Source organism: Prionailurus viverrinus, chromosome B4 (assembly GCF_022837055.1).
Source record: "Prionailurus viverrinus isolate Anna chromosome B4, UM_Priviv_1.0, whole genome shotgun sequence".
NCBI lineage: Eukaryota > Metazoa > Chordata > Mammalia > Carnivora > Felidae > Prionailurus > Prionailurus viverrinus.
Genome location: NC_062567.1, coordinates 98488821 through 98506921, shown reverse-complemented (window position 1 = coordinate 98506921; position 18101 = coordinate 98488821). Strand labels below are relative to the sequence as shown.

General features: G+C 36.4%; 1 protein-coding gene across 3 annotated transcripts in view; it reads right to left on the bottom strand.

The window, feature by feature from the left end:
- The window catches only part of NAV3 (neuron navigator 3), a 591913-nt gene that overhangs the window by 338846 nt on the left and 234966 nt on the right, over nt 1-18101 (bottom strand). For 2 of the 3 annotated variants that reach the window (XM_047867357.1, XM_047867358.1), the window contains exon 1: nt 14860-15377. The exons of the other annotated variant lie outside the window; for it this stretch is intronic. In XM_047867357.1, coding sequence (XP_047723313.1) covers nt 14860-15102 — 243 coding nt within the window. In that variant the 5' untranslated portion in view covers nt 15103-15377. Of the gene's footprint in view, nt 1-14859; nt 15378-18101 lie in introns of those variants that run through there. 3 annotated transcript variants of the gene reach the window in all.

Below are 18101 nucleotides of genomic sequence, written 5' to 3'. Positions count from 1 at the left end.
AGTTTTTCACAACCACATTTGAAAAGAAGAAAGCAAAAGACAAGGCAGGCATTGGCACTCACTCTAACTCTATGTTCAACTTAATGGCAGCTGCACTAAATGGATACGTTCATGCAAATCAATGTTGTGACAGGGTGGTGTATATAGGAACTTTCCTCTGGGAAGCAAAATAAGCTACAAAAGGAAAAGCATGAACATGAATAAAATGACAAAGATTTTCTTGCAACTTCTTAAGGTAGTAAATTTGATTTAAATTGAATTACTATTTTTCAAGGCTGGAAAGAAGAAAAGGATATGTCAGTGCTTGTGACATCCACACTCTACTGTGCATCTTTTCTCCTACTGCAAGCAGAATGAATTGTAGGTAAAGTCAGCACCTGGGTTACTCTGCCTAGAAAGACTTCTTTCCCTTTGAATTCTCCCCAACATTCTCTTTCAGTTGCATTTTATCTTCTCCCTCCAAATTTGCTCAGCTAGATTCACATAGACCATACATAAAGGCTAAACAAAATGTGTTTCGTGCCTGAGGGAATTAATTTTCTGCCCGGGATAACTAGACAAAATGTGATGCAATTCCTCCCTTGATTTTAAAATGTTTTGTTATCTTGAAGGCAACTCTTCTCGTCCAATAAAAACAGAGAAGGAAAATGGGTGCCCTTAAAAAAACATATTTCTGAAACCTAAGATTCTCACACACACAAATGCTTCTGATAATTCTGGGTGTAGACAGATGCTCTCTTCCTTTTCGAGCTTCCCAAACATTCTGTCAATGGTCTATTGTTAAAGTGGGGACTTTCTTCCAGACCACATCCTGTCTGTCTTACAGAGGAGAAGTATGCTGCTGCAGAAAGATGAAAGTCCTGTTCTTTGTGGTGTAGAAAGAACTAACTGCACATACCTCAAGGTATCACTCTATTCAACTCAGGACCCATAGGACTCATGTTGGAAATTACGTTGGAAATTCGTTTTACTGACAGCTCTAAGTCTTTCACACAAAACGGAAGAGAGGACATTCATTATTGTCAACATGAGTTAAAATTGTAAGGATAAGGGGCGCCTGGGTGGCTCAGTGAGTTAAGCATCCTGCTCTTGATTTAGGCACAGGTCACGATCCCAGGGTCCTGTATTGAGCTGGGATGCTGGCAATGCCTGTTTCCTGTTCTGCGCTACTTGCACAGGTGTGTTCTGTTTCTGGAAATTCATGAGCTATACATTTATGATATGTATATCTTTTGGTTCGTGTTTATTATGCTTCACCACAAACTTAAAAATAAAAGTTAAAAATGTTTTCCAACAAGCTAAATATTTTACTAAATGCTTTCCACAAACTTAGAGTGAATGATATTATGCTATTATGATTCTTAAATATAATAGAAAGTTTTAAGGCTCAGGGCTCCACACTGAGCATGGAGAGTGCTTGGGATTCTCTCTCGTTCTCTCTCTCTGGCCCTTCCCTAATCATGCTTTCCCTCTCTCTCAAAGTAAATAAATAAACATTTTTTTAAAAATATTGTATGGATAAGGAAGGAACAGATGTAAACATTTGAGCCTCATAAAAAAATCACTATTCTTTGAAAAGCAGAACTTCCATAGAAATTACTTCTAATCTGAATAATTGCTGATTGTTCTGTCTGAATAGAAAACTGACAATGTCTGAAGATGAATTCTTAATTAAATGAGGCAATATCTTAAAATAGACTAATATAAAATATATTTTACTCTACAAAATTAAAATTCATAATTAATTCAAAAAAACAGAATAATGGGACACCTGGGTGGCTCCGTTGGTTAAGCGTCCGACTTTGGCTCAGGTCATGACTCACAGTCTGTGAGTTCGAGCCCCACATCAGGCTCTGTCTGACAGCTCAGAGCCTGGAGCCTGCTTTGGATTCTGTATCTCCCTCTCTCTCTCTCTGCCCCTCCCCTGCTCATGCTCTGTCTCTCTCTGTCTCAAAAATAAAAACATGAAAACAATTTTTAAAAAAAAAAAACAGAATAAAACAAACAACAACCAAAAAAAAAAAAAAGAAAAGAAAATCTGATTCAGGATGAAAGTGACTAACCATCCCAGTTTGTTCTGGGCTGCAAGATTCCCAGAACAAGAGACTTGCAATGCTAAAATCAGGACAGTCTTGTGAAAACCATTAAAATTGGTCATCCTAAGTGAATTTAATTGAAAATTTTATTTTAATGGTTTTGTATAGAAGGTAGGGATAAATACAGAAAACAATAACTAAAATCTATAATAAAAATGTTGAGATAAGTGTTACCTAAATTACATAAGAATGTCTCTATAGCTATCCATAGGAAACATTTCTTTGTTCACCCAGAAACAAAGATGTGACTCTGCTGAGCAAATATTAGCACATGCTTTGGGCACTGACTAAAACATCACTTGCTTAACCTTTATGTATCAGCAACTCAAAAGCTAAGATCCAAATGCGTAGATGACTTCCAGCAATGATACAACACATCACAGCACAAATTTTATACACCAGCCTCTTCTGTATCATTATCTTTTTCTATTTTTTTCTTCTTGTAATCCCATTTTATTTGCATACGTTTCAAAATCTTTTATGTTATATACATTTTTAAATTCTAGTAAATCCTTTTTCAGACAAGGCAGGATCTAAATCAGTGGTTCTAAACTGGGGCAAATTTTTTCTCCTGGGAAAGTCAATGTCTAGAGACATTTTTAATTGTCACAACTGGAAGGGACAAATCTATTCTAAATAAAACAGACATACTCTAAATGTACAATAAAAGTAATGATTATTGAAAATTGGAATTATAATCAATTGATATTTCTAGGTAATATTAGTTAAAAATTTAATGTCGCCATAAAAAGAATGAATATACATTTCTAAAAGAGTCCTGGTTGTTGCAAGTATATTTCCCATAAAGCCTATCACGCTAAAATAAGCTCATTTTATACACACACACACACACACACACACACACACACACACACATATACACACACACACACACACACACACACACACACTTTGCCTTCTGCATGACAAGTATGCAATAAATAGGTAATGATGGACAATAAATAGTTGATTGGATGAATGAGTAACAAACACAAGAAAAGCCACCTAGAATCCATGAGGTATACCTAGAAGTAGCCATTGAGGGATTTACATTTGTGAAATAGCAGGCTGGTTTTAGAATACAATGGGTCTAGCCTGAATCAGAGGGAAAAAACAGAGAGAACATATTGTTGGAGATGATAAACCTTGTGTTCAATGGAAGAAAGCAATTCACAAGTGTGAATATCAAAAAGTCAGCCACAGGAAGGAAGAAACAGCTATAAAAAGCAGATGGTTTAGAGACAAAGGAAATGTGAAATACAATCCAAAAAAATATATGGGTCAAAATAATAACATGAAAGGTTCTGACAAAAATATCACTGTGTAGAAATTCAATAAATTTTCCAAAAAAGAAAGCACAGAAAATTATATTAAAAATGAGAGCATTCAGGGGCAATGAGGAGAAATACACAACCTGTGTATTTCTTAGAGTCTAAAAAAGGAGCAATTTAAATTGATTGTCAAACAGAAACAGAAAACTGAGTAGAGATAGTCCCATATGCAACACTAAATCTACAGACCGATTAAGTAATTTAGAAATTTATCTTTCATTTGAAAAGAGGTTGTTACAGGTACTGCTTCTTCTAATTGCTCACCCTGGTCCGAAAGGATCAGTGAGTTGCTTCTTTCAAGGCTGGTGGTGGGTTTGTCAATGACCCATCCACACATTCCCACAAGGTCCACTTTGGAACCAATTTGCAATGTGCTGACCAAAGCTACATCCTATCTCTAGGCGAAGACAGCAGATCCTCCCTCAGACAACTATGCCGCCACCCACTGGACCATATCTAGAAGCCAGCAAATGCCTCCCTCCTGCTGTGATGCCTGACTCCATTTGGATTCTTTCAAGGTCACTTCTAGAATTCACATCCTACACTGCCTTAGTTTTTCTGGTTTCCAGCACTGATAGAGAGCTTCCAGAACCAGCAAAAGAAGAATGCTAAAAACTGAGTAGTAAAACAAATAGAAACAAGGGCACAGAACCAAGGTAGAGTTGCTTTCTAGATCTGAGTTTGAAACAGCAGATTAGAACAGGAGAAATTGAAGGCGGTTCACAAAATTGTAAGGTAAGGAACAGTCAGAGGAGTCATGAGAACACAGGGAGATTTTTATTTTTTTTAGTTTTTTAACATTTATTTATTTTTGAGAGACAGAGTACAAGCTGGGGAGGGGCAGAGAGAGAGGGAGACACAGAATCTGAAGCAGGTTGCAGGATTCGAACCCACAAACCATGAGATCATGACCTGAGCCGAAGTCAGATGATTAATTGCCTGAGCCACCCAGGCGCCCCCACAGTGAGCTTGTTATATGATACTTCTATCTAGATGTGCCTGGTCTATTTTTTTTTAAGCTAACTAACAAGATTTTCCTTCTGTACACCTAGTAACCTGAGTGTAATGACGGTCTTCCAGTTACTCAGTGTGCCCTGGACAGCTTGACAATGTGGAAGATAACTGAGTAGAGGTGACATGTGAAATTTCTAAGTCTCTTAAGCAATCTTCTATTTTCTCTCTTTCACTGACGGCTGGCTAGAAGTGGGATGATGGAACCAAAAGTTGGAAGGAATCTGGTTTCCTGAATTATCAGATGCATATGTCAGCAAACGTTTCCTGTAAAGGGCTAGATAGTATATATTTTAGTCTTTGCAGGCCATACAATCTCTGTTGTAACTATTCAACTCTGCTGTTATAGCACAAAAGCAACCATAGGCCACACACAAACCAATGGCATGGCTGTGTTCCAATAAAACTTGACGTAATAAACTTGGGTGCCAGCCCAGATGTGACCTATGCACCACAGTTCCTCAAGCCCCCACTATATGTAACAGCTAAATGAATGAAAAGTAAATTCCTACTGTGTTGAGCCACTAAGACCTTGAGCTCATGTGTTAGAGCAGTTAGAATTACTTTAACTAGCACGATGCTATGTTGATGGTTTATAAAATGTAACACATTTCATGATGGAAAATTGTGAACCTGCCGGCCTCAGGTTTTCAGTTTTACAAAAGAGTTCTTTACAACATCGAAATATAGAGAAAAGTAATGATTTGTTGTTTTGTTTCTTTTCTTTTATGGAGACTACATCATGTTATTTTATTGGGAAAATGGTAAATGTTTGACAATGCTGTCTCATCTGGTGACTTTATCTGCAGGCAGAATTGCGACACTTTTTAACAAATCATTCCATTTACTGGGAACAGGGGGAATTCCTGCCATGTATCCAGTTAATGAACTCTCCCACAGATATTGAATTTCCCTACTGGCCCGAGTGACTAGAAATCCAAAGAAAAGCACATTTTAAAGCCAAAATGGAGCAACGGTGGGTGCTGGGGGGAAAGGAAGAATTAAGAGTGAAACTTGTGAAAGATTAATTCATTACTACTGGCAAGGATCCATAGTTTTCTTTCTTTTTTTCATCCCATATGTGACTCAATATCCACAAAGAGAGAAAAGAATAGCATTGGTTTTTAACTCTAATTTATGAATTTTAATCAGAGAGAAATAGAGAGGGAGACTGACATATGACTCAAATACACCTACGTTGAAATTCCTGCTACACTTTAGCACCAATCTGAACTCAGTTCCCACATACTTTCAATCATAGTAATAATAAATTGTGTAGAGGATGTGCATGTGGTAGGTACTCAAAAAGTATTAGTGCTTATCATTAGTTTTAATTGTTACTTGCTGCCAAGCTCACAAATTATCATGTCCAAGTACACTGTAAATTTTTGTTTGAAAAAATGCATTTATCCTTCAAGCCTTAAACTTTTGTGAATTGGTGATAATTAATAAATGAATCCAAACATCGATAGCTTCCTTTACTAGATTTGACCCTCTTCCAATGCTCTAAAGCTCTGTATTTTAGTCAAGATTTTGCTCTATCCGCACTCGTCTCCTCTTCTGTATTTTTGAACTTCTCTCCCTTTAACTGAATCTTCCCAAGTTTCATTTCATCATTATCTTTCTAAAATACAGACTTACTCATTTCATGTTGACACCCTCCTCCCATCTGCTAAAAAGTAAGTTCAAACAGCTTACTGGAATCTAATGGCCATCTTCCTCATGCCTCAACTCAACCTCATCTCTCTTACTTGCATCCTGAATTCTAGGATTGGCGAATAATCTGTAGTGTTCTAAACACAGCACAATATTATACATCTTTGTAAATGCTAGCCTACCTAAAATGTTCTTTTTCCAAATATATTTGGCTAAACAAATTGACTCAGCAAAATATGGCTGACACATTATTTTCCCTGTGCATGGACAATTAATCACTGCCTCTTTTGTTCTACTACCAATTCTTAACATCATGAATTTTTGTGTGAAATTGCTAGATATTTTTATAACACTATATCATAGGTAATGAATGTTCACCACCAACTATATATTGGGTGCTCTGTTGGAATATAGTTTATATGCAATGTCTCATTTATTCTTCAAAATGATTTTATGAAGCAGTTTATCCTCATTTTATAAATGAAGAAACTAAGACTTCAGTATTAATTGACTCACCAAGGTCCCTGAGCTAGTAAATATTGGAAAGTTCCAAAGAGAGAATTGTGCTTAGCAGATGTCAAGTGCTGCAAACAGGATGAAAACAAGAGCTAAAATGTTAACATACATATATACATACAAAAGAAATATTAACCAAGAAGAGATGTCTTTCAAAACCTGTTGGTAACCTCTAGGAACACAGAAGGGGAGTCAGAAATCAGGAAAGCCTGTCATTGAATACAAACTACCCTTTCAAGAAATATATTTGCAAAGTTGAAAAAAAAAGGAGTGACCATCTGCAACAGATAGAAGGAAATAATACTAATATTAAAAAATAGTAGAGACCTGAAACCATAAAACTCCTAGAAGAAAACATAGGCAGTAATCTCTTTGACATTGGCCTTAGCAACACTTCTCCAGTATGCCTCCTCAAGCGAGGGGAACAAAAGCAAAACTAAAACTATTGGGACTACACCAAAATAAAAAGCTTTTGCACAGTGAAGGAAACCATCAATGAAACAAAAAGGAAAACTAATGAATGGCAAAAGATATATGCAAATGATAAACCCAATAAGGGGTTAATATCCAAAATATATAAAGAACTTATATAACTCAACACCATTAGGGGCGCCTGGGTGGCGCAGTCGGTTAAGCGTCCGACTTCAGCCAGGTCACGATCTCGCGGTCCGGGAGTTCGAGCCCCGCGTCGGGCTCTGGGCTGATGGCTCAGAGCCTGGAACCTGCTTCCGATTCTGTGTCTCCCTCTCTCTCTGCCCCTCCCTCGTTCATGCTCTGTCTCTCTCTGTCCCAAAAAATAAATAAATGTTGAAAAAAAAAATTTTAAAAAAAAATAAAAAAATAACTCAACACCATTAAAACAGGCGGAAGACCCAAATAGACATTTTCCCAAAGAGATACAGATGGATGGCCAACAGATACATGATCAAAAAGACAAGAAATAACAAGTGTTGGTGAGGATGTGAAAAGGGAACCCTCATGCACTATTGGTGAGAATGTAAATTGGTGCAACCACTGTGGAAAACAGTACAGGGTTTCCTCAAAAAAAATAAAATAGGGGCGCCTGGGTGGCTCAGTCGGTTGGGCGTCTGACTTTGGCTCAGGTCATGATCTCGCGGTCCATGAGTTCGAGCCCCGCAATGGGCTCTGTGCTGACAGCTCAGAGCCTGGAGCCTGTTTCAGACTCTGTGTCTCCCTCTCTCTCTGACCTTCCCCCATTCATGCTCTGTCTCTCTCTGTCTCAAAAATGAATAAACGTTAAAAAATGTAAAAAAAAAATAAACACAAAGACAATATGATCAAGTAATTCCATTAGTGGGTATTTACCCAAAGAAAACACTAATTCAAAAAGATAGATGTACCCCTGTATTTATTGTAGCATTATTTTATAATAGTAAAGATATGGAAGTAATCCAAGTGCCCATCGACAGTAAATGGATAAAAAGTATGGGGTGTGTGTTTATGTGTATATGTGTGTGTATATACATATATATATATATATATATATATATATATATATATATATATAATGTATATAATGGACTATTACTCATCCATAAGAAAAAATGGGATCTTGCCATTTGTAACATGAATGGACCTAGAGGGTATCATGCTAAGTGAAATAGGTCAGACAGAGAAAGACAAATACCATATGATTTCACTTATATGTGGAATCTAGAAAACAAAACAAATAAGCAAATAAACAAAAAGGAGAAACAGATACATAAATACAGGTGGTTGCTAGAGGGAAGGTCACAACAGGTGAAGGGAACTAGAAGGTACAGGCTTCCATTCATGAAATGAACAAGCCATAGGGATGAAAGATACAGCATAGGGAATATTTTAATGGTATCATAATAGCACTGTATGGTGACAGATGACAGCTACACTTGTGGTGAGCATAACAAAGTATAGAGTTGTTGAAACACTGTGTTGTATATCTGAAATTAATGTTATGTGTCAATCACACTACAGTATTTAACAATGGCAAAAAAGTGACCACATGAGTATTTTTGGAAGCTGACTGTAAAATACTGTTTCCTCAACTGAGTCTGATTTTGTGCCTCTCTCTGGAAACATTTCACAATGTCTGGATACATTTTTGTTGTAACAAATGAAGAATGGTACTGGTATATAATCACTAATAGCATGAATGCTACTAAATAATCTATAATAGTAAGAATGACCCCCCACAACAAAAAATTATCAGGTCGAAAATGTGCCAAGTTTGAAAAATCCTGGTCCAAAGGATCCACTGGAGAGGAAGATATTGAAAAAAATAAGAGAAAAGAGATAACAGATAGGACAAAATTGGTAAGAAGGAGAAAGGAAATAGATAAACATGTTACCTTTAAGAAATATTTATCAAGAAATATTAACTTCATTTTAGAGGATACAGAGATTAAAGTTCAGAGAGTTTAAATGACTTATCCTTTCAGGATATCCTGCTATCCTTTCAGGATCTAGCAGAAGTTTCATTCAAATCTTTGAGCACCCAATGTGATGTTCTTTTAACTATGCCACCTTATACATTAAGTTCAAGATTGAGGATGATTCTTGGAGATGTGATAGCATGCAGCCATGAAGCAATTTTGCTTAAAAATTAATTAAATGTCTATTGCTTTTATATTTCTACTACAACATACTTAGTGCCTTTATTTATATTAAAGAAGAGAAACATATCTACAGTCCCATAAACATTTAAGTAACTCAGAAGGACATGTTCTGCAAATTGGCATCAAATATATATTCAATATTGACACCTGAAGAACAATGAAAAAAAATTGTATGGGATTTTTAATAACACTTAATCACTTTTAATTTACCCAAGAATATTTAGTAATTTCGTAGTTTAAAGCATGAGATATAATTCTTTAAAGACTGGAAAGCACAAACTAAAATAACAGACAAGAGTATTAAATTGCTACATTTCTACGAATGGTTACTCAAGAGAAATAAATGTACAATATTGAAAAGCTTAGCATTTTTCCAGTAGAGAAAATGTTAAAATTCAAGGATCATTACAACATTCTGCATACCATTGCTACCACAAAGGCAAAAATAATTAAAACGACCATCAACAGTTTAACTGTGAAACTTGGAACATGAGCCATAACTAGAAAAAGAAACAACCATGTTTCTTGAAGTACAAATAAGTAAATGTGCAAGCACAGCAGAAAGAGGCAAGGAAGGCGGAATCATCTAGGGAGCGGAGGGCTGACCTGTGCAGCTGTAGGCCTGGCGAGCTCTGGAAGTGCTACCATGTGAGCCAGCCAACAGGAGTGTCGACAGTCCTCAGCAATCAGGCATCTTCTCCAAGAAGGAAACAGCTGGAGGTCAGAGCCAGATTTGATTCTATTGACATCTGCTGCTATAATCCTATCATGGCCTTTCTTATATTTATTTCTGTTATTGGAGCAATTCGGTAGAGACCATGTGTCAATTTAATTGTCTTCTCCTGATAATTCTAGGCACTTGGGCACACCAATGATGTATTTGCAATTCACTAGCAGTGTTAACCAAATATTTAAAACAAACCTTACTCGTCTATATAGAAATCAAGTCAATCAATAGCCCTTCTTTTCTCCCCCTGACACAGCAAAATCATCACTGTTGCAGTGTTAGTAGGTAAGAGTGATGTCTTCTGGAAGCACACAGCCTTGGTTTGAATCCCTCTTCTACCACACTCTAGCACTGAGATATTGGTGAGTAATATAACTTCTCTCTGCCTCAGTTTCTTTACCTATGATGAGAAAATGTCAATAGTGCTTATATCATAAGGCTATTGTGACGACTGACAGGATACTCCATAAACTGCTTGGCCCACTACCAGGCATATAACAAACCTCTGTAAACATTAATTAATATTTGTCCTTCTCTGTAATGATTTATCCTAAGTATCATTGCCAGCGTAATTCTGTCCTATTCTTACATAAAAGCCTTCCCCAATGTCTACTAATGAAGTCTGCCTCCATGTATAATTTGACCAGAAACTGCTCCTCTCCATAAACAGTCTCCTCAAGTTATAAAGGTTTATTCACTGGGCATTCTGTGCCAACATCTTCTCCAACAAATACTTTTTTCTCCATATATCTGGGTCCTCTCTGCCCATTAAATATCAAATACTTGATGAAGTCTTTGCTGAATGCCCCATCCAAACTGGATTTCTTTCATCCCTTAAATATGACAAACATATTGCCCTCATTAGCAACAATATCCATATAATATATTTACTTGTCTATATTGCTCTTCATATTTTTTTTAATTCAATGTAAGGCCTTAAGTATCTTCTGTTTTTAAACCATTAGTGCTAGCACTCCATGAATGAAATGTTAAGAATATATCTCTACCTTAAAAATGTCCACATTCCTTAAAAATGTCCACACTAACACGGACATAAAGGCAACAACTCTTTTTAGAATTTCCTTTAGATCTCTCCAACTGGATGTAAACTTTCCTTCCCTTTAACCTCCTCGACAATTTGTTTACTCTTTTCTTTGACTTTTGAACAGACTCAAGAATGGGTGAGATTTGGCAGGTAGGGCATATCTAGAAAAACTACTGCAATTACATCATGAAGAGAGAGCGTAATGCAACAGACAAATGAAATAAAATAAAAAGTAAAAAATAAAACCTTTGTAGAAACAAACCTAGATTCAAATTCTGGATCTTGGTACTAGTTAACCATCTGATCTTATGAATGTCTCCCACTGAGTTTATTTCTCTGTAAATGTGGATAATATATAAGCCTTCTCTGAAATGTCATGAGGAGAAAAAAAAAAAGAAATTTCCCATAAAGCACAAAGTAGGTGTTCAAAAAATTAATTTTGATAGTAATGTAAAGAATCTTGAGTTTGCATAGGTAATTCAAGAGGGAAAAGGTAAGTGAGCCCAGAACTAGAAAGAAACTGAAATGAGAGTAAAAATGAGCGGTAAAAGAGAGGTGGCAGACCAAGGGGGAAGGAGGCTGAAGGAAGTGGTAGGTATGGCCAGGGGACTTTGAAGCATGTGTCTAATCCTTAATTACATGTGATTTGCTAAGCTGTGACAAAAATAGAACCCCCCTTCCTCAGCTTTAATCTCTAGATTCTTAAGTAAAATTTCCAAAGCAAAGTGACTCTCTTCCTTATTTGGATGAATGCCCAGGAGGAATGGAAAAACCAATCCATATGAAGAGAGGCACTGGAAAATTCAAAGAAGTAAAGAAAGCAGAACAAGAGACATCTAGAGAAAACATAAGTCCTTGAGATATGGTGATGGAGTTTCCAAATTTATGTGGCACAGAATCTGGAACTAATGTTATTTATTTGGTAAAGGATAGTGAGACTAAGCATTCTGAACAACTGGGGACACCCAGGAGGGAGACATCTGGAAAATAGTAGCTATATGGAACTACAATAGAAGAAGAAGAGGTGTCAACAATTGGAGAATGTAATGCCTGAATGAAAGAATTCTAAGACACCAGAAGTGACAAATTTACCAAGCAGTAAGCAGGATGGTGAATGTGTTGTATGTATGTAGTGGAGAGCCACAAAAAGGGGGGAAATCACTATGGAATTATAGCAATAATCAATAGGAAATGTAACAAGGGCCAGTAAATGAGACTGTGTACAAAGGAATAAACCCAAGCTCTAATATGGAGATAAACCCCCCAATTTCTAGCAAGTTATAGAATGTATATTGCCAGATATTAGATTAGGAATTCAAGATCAGGTGACTGGGATGGTGGTATTTACATTTATCAGTAAACAAGATTAGGAGAAGGGAGTGCTGGATTGAAGACACATTTCTGACACTGTCACATATAGATTTGTTTCCTCTAACCATACCATAAGGTTATTTGGTGCAAGGACTAGCAAAGTGCACCACATAAATGTTTCTTAATGATAGCCATCTACTGTGGGTACCTTACAGGGTCTCCTTTTCCTTAGAAATAGAACCCATAATTTTTAGCTGGGCACATGGCTACCTAGAATAAACACTACATTTTTCAGTCTCCACTGCAGCTAGATAAGGCCTGGGAATGGTACACAGGCCAACTGGATGTGGAAGAATCCTTAATGAAACAGTAGATGTCCTTCTAATTGAACAAAACTCAAATTATCCACTCAAGACTGAGAGATAGATGCCACAAACTGGTGATGATGGGCAAAAGACAGAGGTGGATTCCCTGACAATTGCATGAAGCCACTTTATCAGTTATGGACTGCTTACTTCCAAATATTCCTTACATGAAAAAGAAATAAACTACTATGTTGTTTATCCTATTGTTATGTTTTCTACTCTTTGCAGTCAGATCTAATTATCTCTAATACAACGTCCTTGATCATTTTTGCTCTTTTCTTCAGTTCTATTTTTTCAAGGTTTATAAAATTCTTTAAATATACTTTTTTGTAACGTTGAGAAATATTCTGAAATGCTGACAAGTCATTCTTTAAATTTGTTTGAAAAAGTTTTTAATCTGATAAGTAGCATGTTAAAAAACATCCCATAAATACAACACTGCTTACCACAGAGTCTTATTGGAATATCAGATATGTGATTGATATGTGTGTTAACCAAAGAGGTCAACCAAATGGATTGAAAACAGTACTTATGGTGCACAAGTCTTAGGCCAGGGCCATTTAGCAAAGTGGAAGTTTGACTAAACCTGCAGATGTTAGCCATGGTCAGCAAAGAAAAAGGGCCTACCTATTCTTTCCATCTAATCCAGAGGAGTCATTGTGGGTACACAGAACATTAGAACAGGCTTATTGGGTATTTGCTTTTAATTATCTGCATAAAGGTAGATATTTTTAGTCTTTTGTTGATAACTTATACTTCTCTACTTTTACCCTGAATTGCTTATATTGGACTAAGAACTATAAGCCTACAATCAATTATTTTTTAACTGATTTTTCTTGTGTGACTTTCTAATGTTTTCTTAAAACACAGAAGGAATAACATAACTTGAGAGCTACAAATACTTTAAAAATCATTCACTCTAAACCCTATATTTTATAGAGTCAATGATACAAAGAGACTAATGAATTTAACCAAATCTTTCTCAGAATAATTATTCATTCATTGATTCATCCATTAATGTATTAATCCATTCAAATACTACTGAATTTTAGGCAGAAAGCACTAGGCAGAGGGAGCTGTAGCATAGCATAAATAAGGCCTTACCATCTACATATTTTCACAGTGGGAATGGAAATAAATTATCCAGATAATTAAAACACAATGTAAATAAATGTGCCTTAAGGATTACTACAGGCAAAGAATCACAAGAGAGGAAAGGAGGGTAAGGGGTAGCTAGCAAAGACTTTAGGGAAAAAGTTGCATTTGGCTATTCCTTAGAGGATCTGAACAGGTGGCGTTTCAGGCAAACGGGATGGCTTTCTTTTTAACTTGCAGATTTTATTTCAATATAAAGTTAGTTTTTTCTGAAGTCATTTGAAAATTACATTTGGGTGGGAAAGTAAAATCAAAGCATTTCCTAAGCCAGAGGTGAGAATGCTGACTTTGATTAACGCTGCATTAAAAAGTGATGTTTATCAAGGTACAAATGAATCCCCCTAAAGTTCAGCAACTGAAAGACCCTGTTACCCCTCGGCATCTGGAGAAAACGTGCAGGATGGCTTACACACCAAGAGCTAGGAGCCACTGCTCCCAAAATATCATAAATTAAATGACTGAAAAAGATGTTAGTAATAAGTAAAACAGTAGGGTTTCAATTTACAAGTGAAAAATCCAGACAAATGTACAATATCAAGGAAAACAATATTTCATTTTTTCATATTGCAATGAAGTAAGCATTCTAAGATACATACTTTCAAGCAGAAAGTGTTTAAACTGCAAATGACATTGAGAAAAAAGTGATGGCATCTATATGGATTTTTACAGATAAATCCTTCTTTTATACTATAATATGCATGAAAAATAGGTCCCTCTTTTCTCATATTTGTGATTGGTTATGGTTATTAGAAATGAAGAAAAAGATATCTAGGACTAACTAGGGGCTTTATCAAGAAGTACTCAGTGATAACAAACATGCATTTTCAGAGAAATTTGTTCATGACTTTTCTACAACTGTAAGTTATCAATACACTTTTACAGATGCTAAATATTTAGCTGTTCAGTCATGCAAACTACTTACTTTCTTACTCCGGATTTCCTCTACCACTCCCCATTTCACAACCGGCTTTATATCCCACCTAAAAGGAAATTTGCATTCAAAAGTCTTCAAGTAACCTTCAGCCACTAACCTTACTGTCTTCTGTCTCCTTAGCTTTCTCTTGGAGGGGTTTCTTCTCTCCAAATTCACAGGTTGCTTTTAATGTGAGCTGACAAGAAAGCATTGAGCTCTCCGGTTCAGTAAGTTCCAAAGGTCTTGAAGAATAGGGCTGTGACCCAGTAGTGCCAAGATTTGGTATCAGAAGAGCAGTATGAGCAGGCTTTGACCCAACAGCTGGCTGTCTCAGTTTTGAGGCAACCCCAAGTACAGGCATGGCTTCTATAAAAGTATCTTCTTGCTGCCAAAGAAAATGCTTCTAACCTCAGTCTGGTAGACTCCAACTTTAGTATTTCCAGAACAAATACTTTAAACAAAACTAGCAGTCATCATGATTTAAAAAAAAAAAAAAACCTAATAATATAACTTCCAGGAAGAGGCAAAACTTCCCTTCATCTTCAGTTAAGTATCTTTCTTTCTTGCTGGCTTGAATTCTCATATTCTCTCATCTCTCTCTCAACCTCTCTCTCTCTCTCTCTCTCTCTCTTTCTCTCTCTCTCTGTTCAGTGAGTCAGTGTCTATGTAATATTAAATACTCCTTTGGGGAGTAAACTTTTCTTGAAGGTAACTGCTACAAAGCTCCTTCCCTAGGATTAAAGAGCTCCTGCTTTTTTTTCCCTCCTACCACGGCAGTCTGAGTCTGAGCACTGAGAATAAAGAAGTGGAGAGAAACAAAAGGAAACGTCCTCAGTCCAACTGTCAAGGCAGCCAAAAGACCACAATAGTGGAAGGACAGGAGTCCTTCCTGACTTCAGAAATAACCAGCCTATCTTCTCTTTTTAAAGAAAATCATATTTCCCCCAGTTAAAAAAAAGAATGAACACGATTAATGGCCAAAACAAACAGCTGTTGGAAGAACTTTTAGCCCGGAAACAATCTCAGCAATGAAGCTGTTTGTCTGATTTCCAGCTATTTTTCACTACTGACAGCCATGAACCACGGTGCTCATTCTGTTTTATCCCATGAAATCAAGTTAAATTCATGCAATAGTGCAACTTGCCAAAGCTGTTAAATCAGCAGACTATACCTGCCTAGGTTATGAAAACACAGTAAATATGGACAGCAATCATATTTGCTATCAGTAATCATTGTTTCTAAATTTAACACCAATAGTGATAAAAAAAAAATTCACAGCTATTCCATGTAGGTGGAACGTACTACAGAGCAGTTACTGGACCAAGTACTTTATGTATTACCACATTTAGCCAATGAAATGACTCAAGAACACACACTTGTCTTCTCCACTACATAGAAAGGATAACCAAGACTTAGATTCTCTTAAATAATATGACCAAAGTCATAGAATTAGGAACTGGAAGAGCCTTTACTACTTAGAGTAACTTCAAAAAACATCATAGAGACAACTTAAAATAATGCTGTTATTCGAGCTCTTCAGGTCCAAACTAAAATCCCAAGGTAATAAATACCCAAATATATATTCTGTGGCTACGAATAATGCTGCTTCTCTCCATAAAATTATTTTACTATGGTTAGATTATGTTCCATTTCTGGAAAAAAAAACATGTCAGGAACTATAACAAAAGCAAGGGGTACATTTTTAAGAAAACATCTGTCATGAATGCATTATCGTCTGTAAAGTAGTTGCACTTAGATAAGTTTCTGTCATTCCGTAAATATAATATTTATGTGACGGTGTTGAGATTTCAATAGCAATTTCCTATCTAGTAATAGGAATTCACTTAGTTCATATTCCTCATGTTTCTGTTGAAGAATCTAAAAGACACAGGTGGACTCCTTTTTTCTTTTTTTTAAATTTTTTTAATGTTCACTAATTTTTGACAGTGAGACAGAGTACAAGTGGGGGAGAAGCAGAGAGAGAGAGGGAGACACAGAATGTGAAGCAGGCTCCAGGCTCTGAGCTTGAGCTCAAACCCACGAACCTCAAGATCTTGACCTGAGCTGAAGTCAGATGATTAATTGACTGAGCCACCCAGGCGCCCCTTCATTTTTTTCTTTATTTAGAAAATCTCTGTTCTATTCATTAAATATATTAAGATTTAGTAATATTGCAAGAGAAGTTCATAGAAAAATGAGTGGACATTTAATGCACATTCGATAAATGGTAGCAATTACAAGAATCGTAACTATTACTGTAGAAAACACCTCTTTATAGTCAATTATTTTCTTTCTCTACTGTTTCCAGCTCTATAAAATATTAAATAACTTTAAGTAAGAAGCAGTAATTTACAGATAAAAGCTAATAACTGAAGTTGAATTTATATGTTCTTTTGATATAAGCATAGAAGAAATTCAAATACGAGTTAGAAATCTTGCCAACTTTAAAAAAGAAAGTAACTCAAGTGGGATTTAATGGTATAATAAGAAACAAATACAACACTAGTGGGAATGAGAAACGAAGCGATCCCTCTGAGGAAGTAAGTTACTTTATAATTAACAAACCATTTAACACACTGTCCCTTCCAAAGACTATAAAATACTGCAAAGCTGAAGATGTTCATGTTCCTGAAATAGGGGTTTAAAGTAAATAAGAACATATATGTGTTGTGGGGCGCCTGTGTGGCTCAGTCAGTTAAGCGTCCAACTTTGGCTCAGGTCATGATCTCCCAGTTCGTGAGTTTAAGCCCTGCATCAGGCTCTGTGTTGACAGCTCCAAGCTTGGAGCCAGCTTCAGATTCTGTGTCTCCACCTCTCTCTCTCTCTCCCTCTCAGAAATAAACATTAAGAAAAAGGTATATGCATCTTGAAATCCCCACATTGCAGACAAAATGGCATAACCAAAATAATAAAACTTGTGGGAAAAATAGGTTCTGGGAAGACCACTAAAACATGCAACTTTGGGAACAGATCACTAGCAAAAATAATATTGGTACCTTGGAAGACAATTTGGACCACCCAAGCAAGCAGTCCAGCCCAGAGTTTTTAAAAAATACAATTGATAAGAAGTGATGATAATACTTTATTAGAATTGGTGGGAAAAATCTAGGTGGAAGGCAAACTCTAGCCAACAGGCTCACCCGTGAAACATGCACAGGGGGCAGTACAATCTGCAAATATTTGAGAACCACACAAGACGAGGGGTATGTACCTCTGGCCAGGGAGCCCCAAATGCACAGACACTTGTTTGTTTGTTTGTTTTGTTTTTAATTTTCTTAAAACAAAACCAAAAGGGCTCCTGTTGACTCTTCAGTATCAAACTTGAGAACTTCATAATTTAACTCTATTCTGCCTCTTTGG